At 38.4% G+C, this 22,430-nt stretch overlaps 2 protein-coding genes across 4 annotated transcripts; one reads left to right on the top strand and one right to left on the bottom strand.

The window, feature by feature from the left end:
- Window positions 1–5,835: 5,835 nt before the first annotated feature.
- LOC306774742 (essential MCU regulator, mitochondrial-like) lies at window positions 5,836–7,334 on the bottom strand. 2 transcript variants are annotated; one of them, XM_079264900.1, is made up of 3 exons: window positions 7,157–7,334; window positions 6,271–6,438; window positions 5,836–6,053 (listed from the first exon to the last, which is right to left on the bottom strand). In XM_079264900.1, exons 1-2 carry the CDS (start codon window positions 7,316–7,318, stop codon window positions 6,301–6,303), a joined length of 300 nt encoding a protein of 99 aa, XP_079121026.1. In that variant the 5' UTR covers window positions 7,319–7,334; the 3' UTR covers window positions 5,836–6,053; window positions 6,271–6,300. The 2 variants fall into 2 exon arrangements, with proteins under 2 accessions (XP_079121026.1, XP_079121027.1); XM_079264901.1 differs by having other exon boundaries at window positions 6,277–6,438.
- Window positions 7,335–9,491: 2,157 nt separating this feature from the next.
- Window positions 9,492–18,917, top strand: LOC306754268 (putative RNA-binding protein Luc7-like 1). Of its 2 annotated transcripts, none has more exons than XM_079238219.1 (10): window positions 9,492–9,999; window positions 11,429–11,523; window positions 11,942–12,040; window positions 12,455–12,565; window positions 12,650–12,793; window positions 13,025–13,201; window positions 13,301–13,461; window positions 13,542–13,571; window positions 15,337–15,492; window positions 17,982–18,917. In XM_079238219.1, exons 1-10 carry the CDS (start codon window positions 9,939–9,941, stop codon window positions 18,217–18,219), a joined length of 1,272 nt encoding a protein of 423 aa, XP_079094345.1. In that variant the 5' UTR covers window positions 9,492–9,938; the 3' UTR covers window positions 18,220–18,917. The 2 variants fall into 2 exon arrangements, with proteins under 2 accessions (XP_079094345.1, XP_079094346.1); XM_079238220.1 differs by lacking the exon at window positions 9,492–9,999 and adding an exon at window positions 10,773–10,836.
- The last annotated feature ends 3,513 nt before the right edge of the window (window positions 18,918–22,430 follow it).

Here is a 22,430-nt window from a genome sequence, read left to right as displayed (position 1 = left end):
AACCTTAAATGGAGTTTTAGGACAAAATTCTAAATTCATAACCCATTCTTGATTGAAAAGACCAAATCTTTGATGGATGCTCCTTTTATAACCAACGCTGACACCCTTACTTGCCACTGGTTAATCTTCTGATTGTAAAATGTTAAAGAACAATGATACTTTAATATGGGTTCCTTTTTCTTCTCATTCTTTTAATTTTTTGTGGTCCCCACCTTTGGACAGTGTGTTAATATTACATGATAGATTTGCATATATTTTATAAACACAATTTAGTCAGTCATTGAAACTCTGAAAAACACTTCCTCAACTGTGTCTCTTAAATAAAGGTAAGTTAATTAACATTTTACCTTTAAGCTTTTTTGCTTATCAGAACTGTGTTCAACATTTCTGGAAATTAGGTTTATAAAGATTAAGACATTTAATCAGTATTTATCTGAGGGCCATGCACTGTGCACAGAAGCCTCACAAGCTTTAAACATTAATCCCATTTGAAATGGTTTTAACCAGGCTGCCACTTCGCTTCCACTTAGAAAAACTGCAACCAGACACATCATTTTTATTTTAAAAAACATATAAATGCAATAAACGACTATCTACAAGTGAGTTATTTTATGAACACTAAAGGTGAAATAGCTTTTATTCAGAGTATTGGTGTCTGTAAACAGACACACAGATATCTGCTAAATGGCTTTTATATTGCAGAACACCACAAATTAGATTTGATGATTATGTCACCAAGTAACTGCAAAAGGTTCATGTTTACTTTTTTTTTCTCCAGTGGAAGAAACACTGGTTTGTTCTCGGTGACACTTCGCTGAAGTACTACAGAGATTCAGAGGCAGAGGAGGTAAGACCTGCTGGAGAGCCTGACATGAAATCCATTAAAGTCATTAGTAAATGGCTTTAATGGATTTTCTGCTGGTTTTATTTCATCTTGATATAATTTTATGTTTTTTCTCCCTTTTTAAAAAAATATTAACATGAAGTCTTGTTTGACTAATGTTGCAGTCAGATGATTTGGATGGAGAGATTGATCTGACATGCTGTGTGTGTGTGTCAGACTGCAACGTTGAGAAGAACTATGGGCTCCAAATACAAGTATGTAATTACAGTAGCTGCTTTTCTCATGTTTCAAAATACACTTGTAGTGATGATGCACAGTCAGTCAATCCCCCACCCCTCCCCCCATGTTCACAGATAGCAAGTCTAACATTATAGTTGCTTCCTGTTTAACTTTGTGTGTGTGTTTTGACCTCTTCCAGACAAAAACAGCAGTGTTCACTCTCTCAGCTATAACATCCAGAGTTCGGCGGAACTGGGTGAAATTATTAAAGCAGGCTATTCAGAACAACACACAGTAAGTTTGATCTGATACTCAGAGACGGTGATGGAGGATTTGTTTAAATCATTTGCTTGAAATTTACCACTCAGCTTTGATAAAATAAGATAAGCATCGTCTTGGTAACGCACCTCAGTGTGGATAGAGTTCAGTTTGTTACATTATCCTAAACTAGTGGTTGATACAAGGTAGATATTAGCACTGAATCTCTTGTTTATGTCCCTTAAAAGGATTTTGGAGAAGTGTTTTATCTTTTTAAATTATTAATTTGTAATGTACAAATCACAAAATATTGTATATGAGTATTTAACCTGTTTTAACTGTGTGCTAAATTCATCAATCCAATGGCACAAACAAGTGCTCTACAGACCCGAACGCTTCGATTAGGTGGTCCCTTTGTCTTTCTCTGGAAATGTAACCCTATATACCTGCAATTTCCCCACTCTGACCCACAGCCAATCAGACTCCAGCAGCGAGAAAGAGAACCTCCTCTCCCAGAGACTGTCGTCATGCCAACCGCCTGCTCAGCTCACCTGCAAGGACTCCGGTTATGAACCTGCCACTTCCACCTACACAGCTGCAGCTGCAAACTCCCACCAGGAAGACCACCTCCATCGAACAGTAGACGGAGATCTGGATGTGGACTCATCTCCGGTCAGTCTAAGAGAAGAAGGGGAGGGCTGGGACCGTGAGCAAGCAAAGCGACTGGAGGAGAGGAACAAGTGGTTTGAGGAGGGGGTTCTTCTCAGTGAGATGGGTAGCAGGTGGGACTCCATGGAGCTGAAGAAGGGGAATGTTCCTGTGCCTGTTATCGAAACGCTGGACACCGAGGTCAACAGGAAGTGGGCAGAATTTGAGACATTGTCATTTAGGGACATGAGCGCACAGTCTCTCATTGGAGCCCAGGGTTATCGTGCAGGCTCCACGGAGGTGTCAGAGTCGCTAGCCAATTCCCAAACTTATCATTCATGCCCTGAAGATTCTGAACAGTCTGTCACTGATTCACAAACTTGTATCTCCAATTCAAAGGAGGTCCTTCAATCAATAAATGGTACCCAAACTTCTACAGCTGAAGCGCTTCAAAAAGAGGTAAGCGAGGCTCACTCTAAATTTCCTTCTTGGCCTTACAGCCTTAGGAGATTTAGCTTAGTTAAGTTTATTAAGTATCCCCATTAGCTGTAGCAAGCTACAGCTATTCTTCCTGGGGTCTGGCACAATTATATTATTAAAAAAAACTTGTAAAAAGTTACACAGTACATCAACATTTCGGTTCAATCCTGGAATACAAGATATTTACATATTCAAAATCATCTCTGTAATCCATTTTTACACAAGTAAGTGCATGCATGTAATGTCCATTCATATTACATCCTATCATGTAAACTATTCATTTACATAAAATATGCTTACTTATAATTGGATATCAACCTATATATTTGATTATCTATAGTATAAATATTTTAGTGCACCTCTATCCACATTATCAATTAGTTTTCTCCATTACACATACATTTGTATTTATTATACTTATCACCAAACCCTTATAATTATGATTTATGTAGATACCTGTACTTTAGAAAAATAGTCTTTTAATAATATTTTAAAGTTTTTAAGGTCAGTGGCAAAATTAATGTTCTTCTGTAGAGAATTCCATGTTTTCATGCCTTTATACATAACTATTCTTTTTATGGCATTTGATTTTGCTTTATAGTGTTATGTGGTTTGTGCATAGTTATTATTCCTGTAAGGAAATGTGATTAACCACAAAGGATGTGCAAATGAATTATTTTCCTCTTCAAAACTATCTCCCAGGCCATCTCCCTCCAAAAGCAGGTTGACAGCATCAAGAAGGAGCGTGCAGCCATGGGGATAGAGGTGTATAGTCCCTGTGGACCCAGGGCCCCATGCCGGGACAGGCTCGAAGCCATGGAGATAGCTCATAGGAAAGCCCTGCAGGAGCTGCAGGAGAAACATGCCAGGGAGATAAAGGAACTGGAGGAGAAGAGTGAGCGCATGCTGCAGGAGGAGCGCCATGCAGCTGCTAAGGGTTAGCAAAGAATTAGCAACAACTGTTTTAAGATCGGTTGTGTCCTTGAAATGGATCCTCATAAAAAGTCATTTTTAAAGCTGTTTAATGAAAAGAATCAAGTTGATTAACTCATTTAACAATGTGTTAATCAAAGCAATGGAGGCACTTCGAGCGGCTCACAGAGAGGAGCTGGAGAAAGAGGTGGAAAAGGCCAGGAGTCTGTATGGAGGAGCTGCACAGATGGATTCTTTATATGGAGCACAAATGTAAGTTTATTCCGGGTCCTCTGCCATCCTGCTGATAGCAGCTACTTCATCACTGGCTCTTGCTGCAGGCTTGAGATGTTCTCTCTAAACTGCCCGTGACAGTTTACTCCAGGACTTGTGTGTGTTTGTTTGTCTCAGGCCTCAAGCGGACATCTTGCACAGCGAGTTAAATGTGCTGTCAGAGCACTACTCTCAGAAATGCCTGGAACTGAGCCGCACCGAACAGAGTAGCAAGAGCCGAGAGACCGAGCTGGATCGCAAGCAGAGGGAGATGGAGCAGCTCCAAAGAGAAAACCAGGTTTCTGCAAACATCTTCTTAGATCCTGTTTCAGTGTTAAAACTAAAAGGTCACAGCTTGGAGAACTTTGACGTCTAAGTTCTAATATTTCTGCAGAACATTTGAGACTTAAAAATCTGTTTTTCAGGAGCTTAAGAACAAACTGGCTGAAGAGATCAGTCGAATGCGTTATTTCATCACAGGCCAGAGGTCGGATGTGGTCTCCCTTGGCAACACTGAGAGCACATCATCAGATTTAGAGGTACTGAAAGGAAAATATAACTAGTAAGCAGTCTCCTTTAACTTAAACATTCTCTTCAGCGTTATGGTCAGTTCTTATTCCACCAATTTACCTAGAAAAAAAAACGTGTTGCAGCATCGTGGACACAACTTGCATTCCCAGTGTTACTTTCACCGCTCCACTGTCATCTGCACCCTTTTGTTCTTGTCTTAGAGCAGAGGTGTCCAGCTCCGGTCCTCGAGGGCCAGAATCCTGCAGGTTTTCTATGTATCCCTGCTCAGACACACCTGATTCAAATTAATTAGTAGTAGAGCTTAATCAGTTGTGGACGTCATTGGCTTTTTGATCCATTTAGTTGAAGCTAGATGTGTTGGAACAGGAATACATGGGAAACCTGCAGGACAGCGGCCCTCGAGGACCGACTTTGGACACCCCTGTCTTAGAGCCTTATTTGTGTGGGGCATCTGTGCCCAGAGGCCTTATATCGAAGCAAATGCTGCCACCTACTGGCTGAATTACAGTATACGTATTTATCGCGCGCGCACACACACACACACACACACACACAACTAGTGCAGCATTTATATTATTAAAATCTTTGGCTTTTCATTAAAAATGAGCTGGAACTATTAGTTGTTTATATAAATTAATTTCTCTGGCCTCTGCTTTGTAGTTTGATGCTTCTTTCTTTGGATTTTGCACGTTTCAAACTGTTGACAAAACAAACACATTCATAAATTTTGCCTTTCTTTCTATGTTAATTTTCATTTTCTCGTATTTTCTGCTGTATTGCCAATTATAGGACATCCAGAATCAGCTACATATCTTCATTTGTTTTAAAAAGTATTCAATTGCAACGCAATCCACGTTACCGTTTCACTATCCGTGTTCATTTTTCCATTGTGTCTGTCAACTAGGTTTAACAAAAAAAAAACATATTTCTCTAAAACCAGGGATGAGGGAGAGTATGGATGGGTAATTTGTTCAGTTTTGAGGGACTGATTCCATAAATGTGTCTGTGGCACAGAATCCAGTGGTTGTCCTTGAATGTTTATTGTTATTATTATTATTATATGTAAATATAATGACCCAAAGACGTTTGATTTCTCCACTTCTGAACTGATGACATATATGTAAAGAAAATATCTTCATAAAAAATTATTGGCAGATTTTTAAGCTTTGAAAACAGCTGTTTCAGTCTGCATCAGGTCACTTTTTGTACCTTTCAGACGCTGCTAAGGGCAAAGGAAAATGAAGTGCAGTATCTTAAAAAAGAAATCAGCTGTCTGCAAAATGAAGTGCAAGCCCTCACCAAGGTATGTCTCACAATCCAGCTTTGTGCATCACGCCAACGGTTAAACACATTTCTTTGTGCATAGCTGGAACTTTAAACACATGCCCCCGATTGACCACCTTATATTTCCTTCCTGTAGGAGAAAGAAGAAGCTTATAAACATTATCAAGAGGCACAACACACAAGTTGGAGATGGGCTCCCTCAACGAACACTTGAGACTGGCCAATGCTGCACTTCAGGAAGGAGCACGACAAACTTGACAAATGAGGACGATATTTTAAATTTTGCAATAACTTAATGTAATAATACTGTGATGACATTACAATAACACAATGCCATGACTGGACGGCTGGTTGTTAAAAAGAAATAATAACAACCTTTCTCAATGTGTAATTGACTCTGTTTATTGAGCTGACACACACACTCAAACATGCAAACAGGAGTGTAGGCATCCGTAGTGGTTCTGATGGCCTCACATGAAAAACAGGATAAATATGAGAGGAAAGTGGAAAAAGATGAGTGGAGGTAGAGGATGCTTCTGGAAGTCAAACCGCTCCATCTTCCTTGTGCCGGCTGGTTTTCTTTCAGTTGATATTGCAAAACACCCTGTAGATATACATTATATTTTAATAGGAAACCTGTTAATAATTGTTATGTTTGTAAAACATTTCATAATATGTCCACTTTAACACCCAACATTACTCATAGGCATTCCAGAAAACATGCTCCGCCTCATGTGCCCTTTATACAGGACAAGATTGTGCATGACGAGTCCAACCCATAATGTTTAAACAGCATGTAAGGTGTGGCTGAAAGACATTACCTGTACCTCTTGTTAGGCTGCGAGCTTAACTCAATCATCATCGTCGTCATCTTCAGGGACAAATATGTCATGCTCCTCCAAGAGAGCAGCAAAGTTCTTGCTGATCAGAGTTCCCACATAAAGGAAAGGTATCACCACTGCTGTCATGCGAATAAGACCAAAAGGTGTCTGCAAAAAAATCAAAAGCTATAGTTAGGCCAAGCCACACCTCAGTTAGCAAAGTATTTGGATCTAATTTTATGACCACAGTTTCTGACAAAAGAGTTGAAAGATGAAAAAAAAAAAAAAAAAAAAAAAAAACACACATAATTAGATAAACTAGAGGAGTATCCATGTGGTTTCATTGCATAGAATGTCTCACAATTTCCTTGTGAAGTTATATTATTAAAAACAAATCACATTAAGATGTTTTTTTTTCCCTTGGCTATAGCACATGCTTTGCTTTAAGTTAAATTATAGCGTTTTGATGAACCAAGTGATGAAATATTTATTAATATGTTATTTAATAACAGATAAATAAAGAGACAAAGCATTACAGTTGTAAGGCTTCATTTACAAAGTGTATTTTTTCGTCTTTCCATGATCATTTGGATTTAAAAAATGATTCAATATTGAACCAAATATTACTATCAAAACAAGACAGCCAGGTACAAAGTCCGAAAAAAAAATCCATCTTCTTAAGTGTTAAATGTAACATTTTTTATGTATAAAATTGGGGGTTATTACTTCCTGGAAGTGCGTTTATGTTTGTCTAACCCCACGTTCATTGGCTAATGTCACAATCCGCTGCCGCTCTATTTGCCAAGACTCCTGTCAATCAAGATTGAGCTCCGCCCCCCGTGTTTCTTGTCCGGTTTCTCCTTACAATCAAGATCAAAACACTCACTTTATCCGGTTTTGGAAGGATTGCCCCGGACGGCGATGACACCACAGACCTGCATTGAGTTGTCCTGGATATGGTAGATGTTTGTAAGCCAGGGTTACGAGCCATTATAGCCGTATCCCTGGTGAAAAGTCGCAGGGAGAACCGCAGTGCACTAGACGCCATGTTTGCCTTTTTTTCAGACGTGGTGGGACGAACTGGTGGGACTGGGTTGTCTTTGGGGGCGTGATTCCACAGAAAGCCCCATCAGCAAAGCAAGCCATTTATGTGATTATCGCAAATAAACGCTTACACTCGTCACAGAACAGAGGCAAACATTGCCAAATGCTTGCAGAAGGTGTGTGTGTGTGTGTGTGTGTGTGTGTGTGTGTGTGTGTGTGTGTGTGTGTGTGTGTTTCTGAAGTTAATAATCAGCATTTAGGACAAACCCAAAGTAACATGTAGAACATGGTACACTACATAGTACAAGAGAAGCAGACACTTAGTTTATTCGATAAATAAATGCTTAAATAAATACATAAATATTGCTTTGTGAGTGTTTGAAGACGTAAATAAACGCTTCAATAAGATCCTGGTGGTTTGGTAGAAGTAAATAAAAGTGACTTCGATTAATTTGTTTATTTATTTATTTTTTAAGTGGAAAATAACCTACCTGTGGCATCTCTACCAACTAGTTTGGGTGTGTAAAACCCAAGCTAATGTTTCTTATAACTTTTTCTTAATTACTTTTTCAAATTTCAATTATTTCATTGTTGTTCCATAATTAAAAATTATATATATATATATATATATATATATATATATATATATATATATATATATATATATATATATATATATATATATATATATATATATAGTTTATTCTTGTCCAAGACAAGAATGACACAGAGAAATATTTATCTCTTGGCTTTTAGTTAGTTTTAAAGTTAAAGAATTAATACACAATAAACAGGGCAAAACAGCCTTTAGATAGATAGATAGATAGATAGATAGATAGATAGATAGATAGATAGATAGATAGATAGATAGATAGATAGAGTCCTCTACAGTATTCAGTTTAACATATAAATAAGTTTCCCAGTGGTTCCACATCATCATTTATTTGTTTCAGTCACAGATAATTTATTTATTTACAAATAAGTCAACCAACAACTCAAAGACCAAAATAGGCAGAAGCATAAAACTTATATACATATATAAGTATATACTTGCATCAAGTTACCTTAAATCTAACAGAACTGCATACAGGGTTAACCATGACAGCAATTAGATTGTTTTCTGACTCAGATGCCCTACGCATCAGGTTACAGTGGTACCCTGACAAACACATGGGTTGTACTGGAACTTCTTAAAGTTCACAGATGTGTCCAACATGCTTTTAAAAAGAAAGATCTTTACAGATACAGAGCACATGCTAAACTGACAACATACCATATTTGCTTGAGTATTCAGTTTCCGCCGCTCACTGTAAACATCCTTGTCATCAGACGGGTTATTTGCTAAACATTTGCTGTCATGAGGTTCAACGATGTGGAAATTGTGGCCAATTCCAATATCAGATATTAATTTTGCTGTTATGGCTGATAACCTATATTTAGTCATTTTTTGGAGTTAGGAGGATTGGCTTCCTGCCATTGTTTGCAAACTTCCGGATAGAGGTTTTTCATGTGGCATATCAACATGTGGTGTTAAATGATTTGAAGCAGCATCCTCCATACATTACTTTGTGCTGGTCAAAATTTGCAAGACAGTAATGCTGTGCTGCATTACTATCATGTTACATGCCCAAACAAATACATGAGAACTATATCAGCTAATAGGCAGCAGAGTAATGGCTCACACAAGTGATGTCACGTGCCCCTAATAATGTTGACACTGTTTGGCTGTAGCTATTATTTATTAACAACATCTGTTGAATTTACTAAATCACTCCATGCAGACTTGATGAAGAGTGTGGACTGTACAATGTTAGTTAATTCATTCTGACATGTGAACACTACATGACTGACAGAGGCTCCTGTTAACATGATCAGCTAATAATAAAATGCGAAATGAATGAGAGAAATGTGCGTATATTGCAATCAATTTGAATATAATCAAAATAATGATTAAATAACGCAGAAACAAATGCAGAATTTACAAAAAAAAAAAAAATTACAATGAAATGAAATATATTGATTTTTTTTTTTTTTTTTTTTTTTTTTTTACAGATACTGCCATATATATATTGATAATCTTGTTTTTATCCACATTAGATGTCCATATTTCGCTTCTTCCTCGAGTCTGACAGAGTGGGGAGCGCGCTTCGCGGCGACGCGCACGGAGAGGAATTAGGAAGGCGGAAGAGAGGACGTGAAACAAACTTGATTTCTAGCTCTCTGGCTAGACATACATTTAGATACCATGTTAATAGTAGAAATTGTTTCTTGCTTTCATCCATGTTTACTAGCTAACCAAACGCCCTGGTTAAATTAATTAGTCTGAACTCGCCACGCGAGTCGATCCGACCAGTGGACTCCAGCAGTTTTCACGTTGCACTTGCTCTGCAGACCCGAAGCCATTCACCTCTACAAAGTTGCATTTTGCTTTTGTAAAAGTGCTGAAATATCCCGTAAATTGGAAACAAAAACAATAAATATATTTAGACGGCTCGCTTTAAAGGAACCCGGGCTTTTTTTTCTTCTTGGTGGGAAAAGTTGTTGGTGGAAACCTAAAGAGGCCTGCAGTTCCAGGAAGCTGCATGTGTGGAGACCACTGCTGACTCACACAACGTTACACAGACATGTCGGCCCAGGCACAGATGCGAGCAATGCTGGACCAGCTCATGGGGACAGGGAGAGACGGTGAGCAGACCTTGTTAGTGTTTTACATGGATGACTGCCATCATTTACAGGACTTGGTGTAGCTAGCATTAGCCAAATGCTAACCTGTCTGCAAGGCGTGCTTCATGGAGCGGGCTAGCCGCTAGCCACTTTGCTACCTGTTGTATTTCAGTTTACAAAGCTTGATATTACTTTTTTCCCATCTTAAAAGTAGCTTAGAGTTTTACTAAGCAATCTTTATGTGCATTTGAAATGTTTCTTGTAAGCAGAGGTATTTATTTTTGTTTAGTTTAAGCAGCTACTTGTTTAGAGATACGCAGTTAAACGTTACACTGATGAGTAGCTGTGTGACTCTGCCCCAGGGCCGGATTAAAAGTGCACAGGTCCCTGGGCCCAGAGTGGTCCAGGGCCCCTTGCCCACCGCAACATTGTGAACATTGGGTACGGTAACATGGTGTTTGTTGTTTTATTCGGAATTAATAATTCGGAATTAACTTATTCTCTTAAAAGTTTACATGAAGATAATAATTTCGAATAATTGTTTACATGAAACATGTCCCCACTTATTTCCTCTTTAGAGCCACGGGTTGGGAAGGGTTCTGATTGGACAGAGGGTGCAAGTGACATATGACGTACACCGGGAATAAACAAAATTGGCTCCCTGCTTCATGTCTTTTCAGTCGTAACTTGTAAAAACTACATAATGCGAACCAGTTTCATCGCTATTTTTATTATAATTTTGAAGTACCAGCTCAAAACGAGCATACTACTTCACTTTTTGCAGCAACTGAGAAGAAGAAGAAAGAAAGACACCGAACACAGAAGGCAAAACAACGTGTAACATCGGGACAGGGCAAGGTAACGAGCATGCGCAGAACGACCCGAATTAATTTAGAGCAGAATTAAGGTTTACATGACAGAGGAATTAAATAGTTCTGAATTAAAATGTGAATAAACCAGCCACTTACATTGGAATTAAGTTTAATTCCAAATAAAAATTAGCATTAGGAATTAAGTGTTTACATCTTTGTTTTTCATCAGTTTAAAGCGGAATTAACTTTTATTCAGAATTAAACAGGAATTAAAACTCCCATGTAAACACACAGAATGTGAATGATACGCTGTGAAACAACATTTCTAACATCTCTCAACCAATGGTACCAACAGCAGTACACGAGACACTGTGGTGTAACTATCTGGCTTTTATGTACATTTAATTTTATGTCCAAACTGCTGGTGTTTTCCCTACGTGGACCTCACTTGGGCCCCAAGTGGACGTGGACCCCTGGGCCTGTCCCCATAATGTCCATTGGATAATCCAGCCTTGCTCTGTCCTCATGAGAATGGCTCATTGTCACGTTGTTTCTCTTCTTTCTCTTGAGGTGTACATTTTAAGGAACGAGCCAACTGAACACAAGACTTAACTCCAACATCTGTATCTCTGTTTCAGGAGACACCATGCGGCAGAGAATCAAATTCACAGATGATAGAGTCTGCAAAAGCCACCTCTTGGATTCATGTCCTCATGACATCCTGTCAGGAACCGTAAGTTCATATTTACACAAACATTCAACCAGAAATTATTCTGTTGTGCGCTGTCTTATAAATAAACAGGGGGAAAGCTACCTTTTTACTGCAGATTTTTAAAATATTTGTATAAAATGTGTTCATATTTGCTTCCATGATTGCCTTGGAGTCTACCGAACGTCTTTGATTTGAGAAGAAAGAGGCTGTTGTTACAGATTTTCTTTGCAAAAGAACATGGAGCGTGATGAATAATTGATGCTAAAGAAAATGTTTTTTTTTTTTAACCTCCTCTTTCGATGAAAACATCCTGAAAATTTCCTGGCATGTCCCAGCTACATCTATCATGTTACTGTTGATGTATTTTACTCTTCATTTATGATAAATTTGCACCTACTAAAAAGCTAAAACTAACACACTCTGATCATCTTTCCTACAGAGAATGGATCTGGGAGAGTGTGTCAAAGTCCACGACTTGGCTCTAAGAGCAGATTACGAGATTGCCTCTAAGGAGCATGAATACTTCTTTGAACTTGATGTAAGTTTTTGCACACAAATGCAACTTGCATGTTTAAAATTTAACCGTCGTCTACATGCATCTTTCTTGTGTTCACTTTTTAATGCAGTGCTTCAACTTTAACACATGGTTGGTTTGTTCTACACAAGGGGTGTCCAAAGTCGGTCCTCGAGGGCCGCAGTCCTGCAGGTTTTCCATGTATCCCTGCTCCAACACGCCTGGTTTCCATTAAATGGATCGAACAGCCGGTGAGGTTCTGATTGGTTGGAGTCAGGTGTGTTGGAGCAGGGATACGGGGAAAACCTGCAGGATTGTAGCCCTCGAGGACCAGAGCTGAGCATTTCTGTTCTAAACACTATTTCAGGGAATAAATGCCACATTCTGGATGCTCCTGTAAGGTCCCTGAGACATCTGATACGTATTTTTTTTTCCCAGGCGGCTGAACACCTTCAGTCTTTCATTGCGGACTGTGACCGCAGAACTGACCTGGCGAAGAAGAGACTAGCGGAGACTCAGGATGAGATCAGCGCTGAAGTGGCTGCAAAGGTGAGGAAGACTCTATTGACATAGTTGGTGATGTTGCTACCAGCTGTTTGTAAGTACTTTCTCTGTCTGATCTGGGATGATAAGGCTGAGCGTGTCCACGAGCTAAACGAAGAGATCGGCAAGCTGCTGGCCAAAGCAGAACAGCTGGGGGGTGAAGGGAATGTGGATGAAGCCCAGCAGATCCTGGAGAAGGTGGAGAAGACCAGGGCCTTAAAGAAGGAAGCTGAGGTCAGAAATTATTGAGTCTTTGACAGGTTTAGTGTAGCAGAAGGCATAAAATGTGTTTTAATCTAGCTGTTTAAAGTCTAGGTTTTAAGCATGACATTTTTTAAACACTAAGACATGATGTTTGATCAAACTATTGAGTTTAAAATCCTTTTTTCTGTTTATTTTGTTAAACTAGAATTTCTCAAAAGTGCCAGAAAATACTCTCTAATCCTAAAATCTTTTCTCTTGAAGGATGTGTATAGAAACTCAATGCCTGCCTCCAGCTTTCAACAGCAAAAACTGCGCGTGTGTGAGGTTTGCTCAGCCTATCTGGGTCTCCACGACAACGATCGTCGTCTGGCAGACCACTTTGGAGGCAAGCTTCACCTCGGTTTCATAGAAATCCGCGAGAAGCTTGAAAAGCTAAGGGTGAGAACCATGAAAGTAATAAAAACCTCTGGAATTGCTTGAATATTGATGGGTGTGACTTATGAGATTTTTATTGTTTTTTTTTTTTTTTTAATCCAGAAAGCTGTTGTAGAGAAACAAGAGAGGATGCGCATGAGAAGACGAGAAGAACGTGAAAGGGAAGATGAACGAGAGCGACAGTGGGAGCTGGAGCGGGAAAGAGAGCGAGAGCGCGAACGGCAGAGAGAATGGGAGAGAGAGCGGGAAAGGGATCGAAGGAGGTATGAAAGAATATTACAGCCATTGTACAAGGAAAATGCTCAACATCGTTTGGAAAATTGACTTTGTTTTACTGTCCCAGGTCGAGATCTAGAAGCGCAGACCGATACAGGTAAGCCCACTCTCACTAGATTTTTTTTTTTAAGATGTGTATCAGTGAGATTTAAGCAAGGCAGTTTTATCTGTCTTAAACCATTTCATGCATAAGTCAACAAAAAGTGCTAAACATCCTGTATATTTTCATATGATATTATAAAGAAACATGCTCCAGCTGGAGCGCTACATGGACAAGGTGCTTGTTGCTTCAAACAACAGTTGTTTGGTGTTTTTCACCAAGATCTTGTAATAATTATGGGGAATATTCAACACAAAGCAAACTGAGGCTGATGAATCCTGGTATTGTCATCTTGGAATATGTCTGTACTAGGAGTGGGAAAATCAAATCAATAATCAGAATTTTTTGCTTCACAATTTTAAATTTGAATTTTTGTTTTAAAAAAAAAAAGAAGGAAAAAAATGTATATATTTTTTTTTAAATATTAAAAATGTAAAAAAATTTTGATCGATTTTTACTTATTTAAAAAAAATATTTTTTTACTTATTTAAAAAAAATATTTTTTTTAAATAAGTAAAAATATCAAAAAATTTTTTTTTAATTTTTATTGTTTTATTAGTCTTTTTACTTGTCTTCCTGGGTATTATAGCAGCAGAATAATGGTCTGGTGACTGTATTGTTTTTCCTCATTGAAATCAAGAAATATGACGAGTAAAAAAAAGTTTCATACATTTTTTTTCTTTATTAATCTACAAAAATCAGCAATTTTGAAGAATTTTGAGAATCACAATTTAAATCGAATCGGCACCCAAAAAATCTGGAATGGAATCGAATTGGGACAAAAGCATATCGTCACAGTCCTATTCTGTACTATTGGGGAAGGAAAAAAAAAACATTAATGGCATCACATCCCCATTCAGTATATTCATGTAGTCGGCTGACTTTGTTCTTTGGACATTATATGTTGCTGAACTTAGACCTGACCTGCTGCAGCAACCCCAGACCATAGACTGCCCCAACAAGCCTGTACCGTAGGCACTAGTCATGGTTGACTGCATCACTTCTGCTGCCTCTTTTCTTATTCTGCTGCTCCCATTACTCTGGAACAGGGACTCATCGCACCACATGACCACTTCCTTTGCTCCAATCCAGTCTTAATGCTCCCTAGCAAACGGAAGCCTGTTTTCTCCAGTTAACCTCACTGATTAGTGGTTTTCTCACAGCTACACAGCCATTCAGTCCAAATCCTCTGAGTTCCCTTTATATTCTGTGTGTGAAAATGCTCATTCGGTCACTATTAAACATTCCCCTGAGTTCTACTGTTGTTTTGCTTTGACTTGATTTTCACCAAACGTTCATTAAAGATATTTTTCTGAGCATATTTCATCCTGGATGGTGATGGTTCCCAACGAATCTACTAGTTTTATAATAATTCGTTGGACAGCTAACCTAGTTTTGTCATTTCTGAATCATCTTATAGATTTTTCTTCACTTGATACAGCCAGTTTTGACCATTCTTCAACAGACTACCATAGTTTCCATGACAACGGGATGTCTTTCTACATAGTTGTTCAAGGATTTAAAAGTTACTCATTGTATTAGTTGGAGTTAAAGATAATTATCCTTGCAGTAATTATCAAACAGGAGGCTCGTATGTATTTGCTTAGTTAAATACATATGGTGATTTTTTTATTTTGGTTAGACTGTTTGTGTGTGTGTGTGTGTGTGTGTGTGTGTGTGTGTGTGTGTGTGTGTGTGTGTGTGTGTGTCCCTGTGAAACAAAATTATTACTTTTATTTTCTAATGAAATGATTCTTTCCAGGGATGGAGGCAGTTCATCATCCCATCATTCGAGACGCCACCGCTCCTCTCGTTCCAGAGAAGATGGGGCCGATCGGGATAGGGAGCGAGAGAGGAAGCATCGACACAAGGACGGACACCGCTCGCGTTCCCACTCTCACAGACGCAAAAAGAAGAGGTGTGGGTTTTTACTCATCACTGATACCTCTATGAAGTTGCAGTTGTTGGTCTGGCGGCACACCTCCTCAGCAGACTTAACTCAGCTGATGTCTCCTGTTTTAAAATCATGAAAACAGGACTTTTAAATGTGTGTTGACTTCCTGCTGGTCTGACGTTTTGGACCGCAGGAACTTCTTTCTGGATATGAGACTTTGTCTTGTTGTCACACCGTTTTTTTAACCAGGTTCTGGAGTTTGTTCAGAAATGGTTTAACTTGAAAGTATTTCTTACAGCTGGTTTGATTTTTGTTTTTTCCCCACATAACATATGAAGCAATTTTAGATTTGTCTTCCAGTCTATAAGGCAGATGGATGTGTAAAAAAACAAAAAAACAAATCTGACCACTTTTTGACATAATTAATTGACGTCTAACAGCACTATGTTTACCAATACTTCACAAGTTCTGCCGCGATATTATCGTCGTGACTCGATCCAGCGCACAAAACAAGACGACATGACTTGCTGATTTCACACACATGCTGCCAGTCACAACAAATTGCAAAAAAACAAAATATCCAAATATAACTTGATTCATGAATTTAATAAGATATTTAAATAAAAAAATAGTTCATTCAGCCGCACCACATTTAGTATAATTGAGCTTAAAAAAATCTGCATCAGGCGAAAAGTGAAAGACTAAATTCCAAGTTGTCGACATTAAAGCAAAATTTAGTGCAAACTTTACTCCTATTCAGAGTTTCAAACTAAATGTCTTTTAGGATTTGGTTATAATAAGCAACATAAAGGACATTTTAGATCATTTACAGACACCACCCATCCATCCATCTTCTGCAGCTTATCTGAAACTGGGTCATGGATGGATGCCACCATTTGTTGCAAACGTGCTTCATGCATGTATGACTGAGGTGGGATTTATTAACCCCCAGGTGGTGATAGTAAAAGATCTTATGCTGCTTTTAAACTCAGGATTGGAGCTTGAAGACACATCACAATTGGATTCTCTTATGATTCAGACTACGATGCAGTTATGAAATGATTATTGATGATCTTCTCTGTGTGACGGCTTGACTGTTGCGACTTTAAGTGGAAACATGTAACACAGGTTCTCATATTTCTCTCAACAAGGAAGACTCGCTCACCCATTGGCTATTGAAGGACAACTTGTGTTTCTGTCACACACAAGCGGAACATGGTGCCGCATCAAGTCTTAGCCGTCTCGGATGGATTTAACTTCTGTCCGAGCTGCTTTCTAGTTCCACACCCGGCCATCATCTTACAAAAGTGGATTTTTTTTATTCTTACAGTGTTCTTTGTGTTGTAGTCCAGGAGGTATGTTTGTAGGTACGGCGTACCAGAGTTTGTGCTGCCACATCTCCCCAAACAAACTGGAGCAGTTAAAGTTACCAGTAGAAGCTGAAGTACTTCCACACACGAGCTTTAATCCTACGTTGCTGGTTGGATTTCACGCTGGTATGGCTGGTGTCTGTACGCCGCAGATTGGCCAGGCACTGCATTTCTGCCTGTTTTGTTCCTGAACATTATTACATTTTTAAAAAATCTAATTACATCCTTTTTTTTTTTTTTTTTTTTAAAAAGGGGGGGGTAAAAAATAATTTCCTTTTTTTTTAAAAAAAAAAAAAGGATGTAATTAGATTTTTTAAAAATGTAATAATGTTCAGGAACATTTTTTCCTTTTTTTTTTTTTGGATAAAAACCAAAAATAAATTTTTTCCCTTTTTAAAAAAAACAAACAAAAATAAAATAATTTAAAAAGCATTTTTCCTGTTTTTGTTTTTGTTTTTAACTACAAAACAAAAATAAATAAATACATTTTTAAATTGGATTCCAAATGATACACTTCTGCACTGCAGTGCACCTCTGAAGAAATCCTACTTTTTCACCCCAACCCTTTCGCTGTTTCTCAGAGCCCTGGTCGTGACTGTTGTTCCATCTGTTGGCCAGTTTTCACAAACACTGAACAGCTTGAAAATGCGAGGAGGAGTGTATTTGTGAGTCCTCACTGCTGCCTCAACTTCACAGATATGGGTTTTTTTTTTGTTTTTTTTTTACTGGACTATGATTGGTTTCCACAACACAACACCAGCCTCTCTTGACCAGCAGATATTCTAGCTGTAACACCAGTTTTCTTGGTTCCAAGCAGCACTGGAGCTGCTTTTAAACGGATACCAGTATCCACCTGCAATACAGCTGCATGCGTTGACTGCTTGCATATTTTAATGTAACATCTGTACTTGTAAATGAGAGAAGAAAAAAAAAAAGGTGTTTTATCTCTTGGTGGACTTCCCCTGTTACCCTCAGGAACCCCCCTCCTGTCCCCAGACTGTTCAGTATGAAAATACTTACTGCTAACTGCCTTTTATGCATGTGCACAGTAGCTTTTCTTTCCATCTGCACAACAAACTGAAACCAAACACAAAGTTTCTGTGAGACTTGCAACTTTTTTTTTTAACATTGTTTCTCCCTCAGGTCCTCCAGAGACAGAACATCCCACACCCGTGACAGAGAGCGCTCACCATCCCAGGACCGATGGAGAGAGGGTGCTGGGGAGGCATGGCGTAAGGAAAAAGCAGAGTATGGACAGTGGGAGGACAGGGAGAGGTCCACTTCTCCAGACATGGCGAAGGGCAGGGAACGAGAGAGATCCCTGTCATACGAGCGCGACCGACGTTCCAGCTCTGAGGAGCGGGAGTCTGGGGAAATATGAACACTTCTGTTTCTGATTTGGAGATACGGAGTAAAACGGAGCATGGAAAGATGAGTGTCCTGGTGCGATTTTACTTGTTTGTCATCGCTGTATGCACGTTCAGAGGAGGACATATGGACGGGGGAGACGAGGGAACAGCTTCAGCGGCGGTGACCTATCAGATTGATGTGAAGTGAGACTCTCATGGGATCAGTGAAGTCATCTTTATTGTGTCATCTTGTCTACCTTATGTACAGCTACTTACACAGTAACAAGGGAAGAGAAACAGACCGCAACCCTTCTTTAGGTCATTTTTATTTTTTTTCTTACATGAAGTGCATTTTCCTTTCTTTTTTCTTTTTTATTTTTCTTTGAATCATTTAGTTTGATCTTAAATCTGTTTTTTCCTCTGTAAGTAGGCGTGGCACTCCTTCACAGTGCCAATAGACACAAGCTGTGACTGTCTAAAGCCACTTCTAATGTTTGTGGTTTATTTGTTGCCTTCAACCATAACAATTTCAGTCGGGGAAATCTAACGCACATCCTCCGACATGCAGCGATGGCGTGCCCTCCTAAAGATAATTCATCAGAATATTTTCTCTCAAATGTGGCCCGATTGTACAAGATGTTTATTTACAGATACTTTGCTGTGATGCAGCCCAGCCCTGCTGGGTAGAGATGTCTACTTTGCAGTGCCACCACTCTGTGAATAAACCTGAGTTCAAATACATGTAAAGATTTCTAGTCAACGCCTCCGTTTTTGTTTCTAAGCTTGACTGTAACATTTTAGTAGCATCATAATCTGTTAATCTTCCCTCACATTTACTTGGCATCAGTGCTGGTGTACAGTTACTAATTAACAATGGTGTCAAAAGTATTCACATTCATTACTCAGGTGGAAGTAAAAGTACCAACTCATTTTTTTACTTAAGTAAAAGGGTAAAAGTACTGACTTTTAAAAAAACAAAAAAAAAACTTCAAAAGTATTACAGTAAAAGTTATGCAAGTGTGAAAAATACCATTAAAGGTGGAGTATGTAAGAGTTTCAATATTTTCAAAATAAATTAATAAAATAACTACAATCATAATTAGACAGTTTTTTGAACATGTAGGTTCCAGTCTGTCCATATTTGATGTGTTATTAAATTACAAGTTTAATTAATGACAAATGACAAAAAGCACTTTTTTTTTTTACTGGTAGGCAAACATTTAAGAAGGGTCTTTGTCATTAATTAAACTTGTAATTTAATAACGCATCAAATATGGACAGACTGGAACCTACATGTTTTAAAAAAACTAATTATGATTGTAGTTATTTTTTTTAGTTAATTTATTTAGAAAATATTGAAAATCTTACATACTCCACCTTTAAAAAAGGAAGGCTTAAACTGTGGCACCAGAACTTAACAGTGCACTCCCCAAAATAACATTTTTCTATTAAGTTATGACTATAATGTTACATCAGAATATTAAATACAGAAAAAGCCGGGAAGCGCAACACTTTTTCAGCCACGTAGATTCTGATGAAAAATTAACACATTTGAATGCAATGCAAATATTTTAAAGAACCATATATAAGCATTTCATGGGTTTCATGGCCTGGATGATGTGAGTGTAAGCATTGTAATATTGCAAAGAGTCTAACTTCAAAAGGCACGTCATCAACAAGCTTTATTAGAATTTAAGTTATTCTAAGCTTAGCTGCAGGAATCGGGCAACTGATATGTATTAGGAGGCAAACAAAGGAAAAAAGTGATAATTGATAAGAAAAAAAAACTATATATATATATATATATATATATATATATATATATGTATATATATATATATATATATATATATATATATATATGCTGGAAAGATGTAAACTACTTTCATTTGTATTTTTAAATGTTAAGGAATAGAAGTAAAAAGTCATCTGAAAAGTAATTACATCAATAAAGTATAGATACCCCAAATTTCTACTTAAGTAAGGTAACAAAGTATTTGTACTTTGTTACTTGACACCTCTGCTAATAGATGTTGGTCCAATTATGTACAATTAAGAATAGGTGATGCTGATCTGAATAGGGCCATTGGGATGCTGCAAGGAGGTAATGACACACAGCGAAGTTTCAGCTGCCATCGGGACAGCACAATGTGTCATTTCCAGGACATGGCTTTGATACAGAAGGTCTGGTAGTGAAAGTCATGGTGGTGAACAACACCTGCCCAAGACAGATTTCTCACCCTACAAGCCCAACGGAACCGGTTCTTGCCTGCAGTCAGCCTGCGGAGCAACAGCAAAATGCAACAGTTTTCACTAAAACAGCACAAAGACGACTGCATGAAGCTGACTTGAGGGCTCAAAGGCCAGCGGTGAGGGTACCTCTGACTAGAGCACACATGCAAGCATGGCTGCAGCTTGCCACGGAGCACAGTAGGTGGACTTTGCATGACTGGAGCAATGTGCTCTTCAGTGAAGAGTCTTGTTTCTGTGTAGACTTCTTCACACAGTTCTGACCTCAACGCAATTGAGCCCATTTGGGCTGAATTGCAGAATTGACGCAGTGTATGTCTGGCTCCTCCAAGAACCCGAGTTGAGCTGCACACAGCTTGTCTGGCCATACACTCCACAGTAATGTTCACTCTGCATCGCAGGCACTGAAGCATCAGATGCATTTTTAGTTGATTCTGACATTGTTTGACTCACCAAAGCTCTGAATAAACTGCTCTTTTTTTGGTTTCACATTGACTTTTAGACTTGCTGTGATAGAACTTCCTGATCCACTTCAAAAGTGACTACTGTATTTGAGTTGTATTAAAAATTGCAGGATGGTAGACCCGGAGGACTGGACCCGAATACCCCTGAATTAGATGTTTCAGCTGATGGGGATATTGTAGAGGGGTTTCCAACACACTGAAAAAGGAGAAACAGTAGGAACGACTTTGAAATTGGTTAGGGTTTCATGTAATTTTTTATTTCAGTGTTGAGACTGAGCAAAAGTGTGGAATTTTCTTCATGTTAAGTGCCACATGGTTGTCAATTGCAGAGCCGCTGGAACCCTGTAGGGGGCACTCAAGAACTGTCTGAGGCCATAGATATCCTGTATACAGAGACGCCTCTATGAGCGCTGGAGAGTGAACCAGCGTCGCCACCATATTGGATGGGTCGCCACCATATTGGATGGGTCACCACTTTCGAGTCTTGCTGCAGAGTCAATATAGTTTCCCCACGTAACTGTTCTGTGGAACAACGCGTATTAATTACACACAAACACACTTCTACATAATTGGTTGATAAATAATGTTAACACAGTGCATAATTCTACTAAATGCAAATGATACATGTTACTCCAATGAGGTGTTTATGGAAAAATATAGTGACGTTTCACATAGAGAGTTTTACATGGTAGTATAATTACCTCTGCCAAGGAGGTTAAGTTTTCCCCGGCTTTATCTGTTTGTCTGGATGGATTTTCATGTAATTTTCAGGACTTGTTGGAAATGTGAAAAGGAAGAAATGATTTAATCTTGGTGGTGATCCAGATCACAACATTTGGATCCAGGAACTTTTTAAAGGTCTTGGCGTAAATAAGTGTAAATAAAAGAAAGAGTGAACCGTAGTCAAGAGAAAGCCAGCAACTATTCACGTATTTTGTTCAGCATACGCTTGCAATAACCGGCAAAATATTGAAAGCAGATTGTGTGGAATTACTTTTAACAAGGTTGAACAATAATTAATTCAACCAGATAAAAATAGATAAATCCACATGAATCAATAAACAATCAAACAATTTAGTATCAAATTTATTTATATATTTATTTATATTATATTTATATTACATCAATTTGTATTGTAGCCTTATGTACCTTATGTCTTAGTTAAATAGCATTATAAACATATTTTAGCACAAAAGCAGGTTGTTCTTTATGCTTTAAAGTGATCTGTATCATAACAATATATCTGCCCTTTGTAAGAAACCGAACTGTGAGAAAAATCAGATAAAACTTCGTGAAATTATTGTTGTGGTTGGGCCTACACCTTACAAATAAATGCATTGGAGGCGCATGGGACACCCATCCAAGATGGCGGCGCGATGAGACGGCAGCGTGATACAACGCGGCGTCTATGTTTTTATTATGTCTATGTCTGAAGCGTCTGTAACGTAATGACGTAAGACGCACACTCAAAAAAAGGCGCCTGTTAGAGAAACGTCCGGGTTTGTTTTGCTAAATTTTTCACACTTGTA

This window comes from Telmatherina bonti, assembly GCF_933228915.1.
Source record: "Telmatherina bonti genome assembly, chromosome: 3".
NCBI lineage: Eukaryota > Metazoa > Chordata > Actinopteri > Atheriniformes > Telmatherinidae > Telmatherina > Telmatherina bonti.
The sequence above is the reverse complement of the archived record's forward strand: the minus strand, read 5'-3'. Positions and strand labels throughout refer to the sequence as shown.

Bases quoted from the DNA above. Each gene is read 5' to 3' on its own strand.
- LOC306754268 (XM_079238219.1), top strand. From the start codon at position 9,939: ATGTCGGCCCAGGCACAGATGCGAGCAATGCTGGACCAGCTCATGGGG. The intron at 12,041-12,454 runs GTAAGTTTTTGC...TTTTTTTCCCAG, and splicing joins AATACTTCTTTGAACTTGAT to GCGGCTGAACACCTTCAGTC. The intron at 12,794-13,024 runs GTCAGAAATTAT...TTTCTCTTGAAG, and splicing joins CCTTAAAGAAGGAAGCTGAG to GATGTGTATAGAAACTCAAT.
- LOC306774742 (XM_079264900.1), bottom strand. From the start codon at position 7,318: ATGGCGTCTAGTGCACTGCGGTTCTCCCTGCGACTTTTCACCAGGGAT. The intron at 6,439-7,156 runs GTGAGTGTTTTG...ATTTTTTTGCAG, and splicing joins TCCTTCCAAAACCGGATAAA to ACACCTTTTGGTCTTATTCG.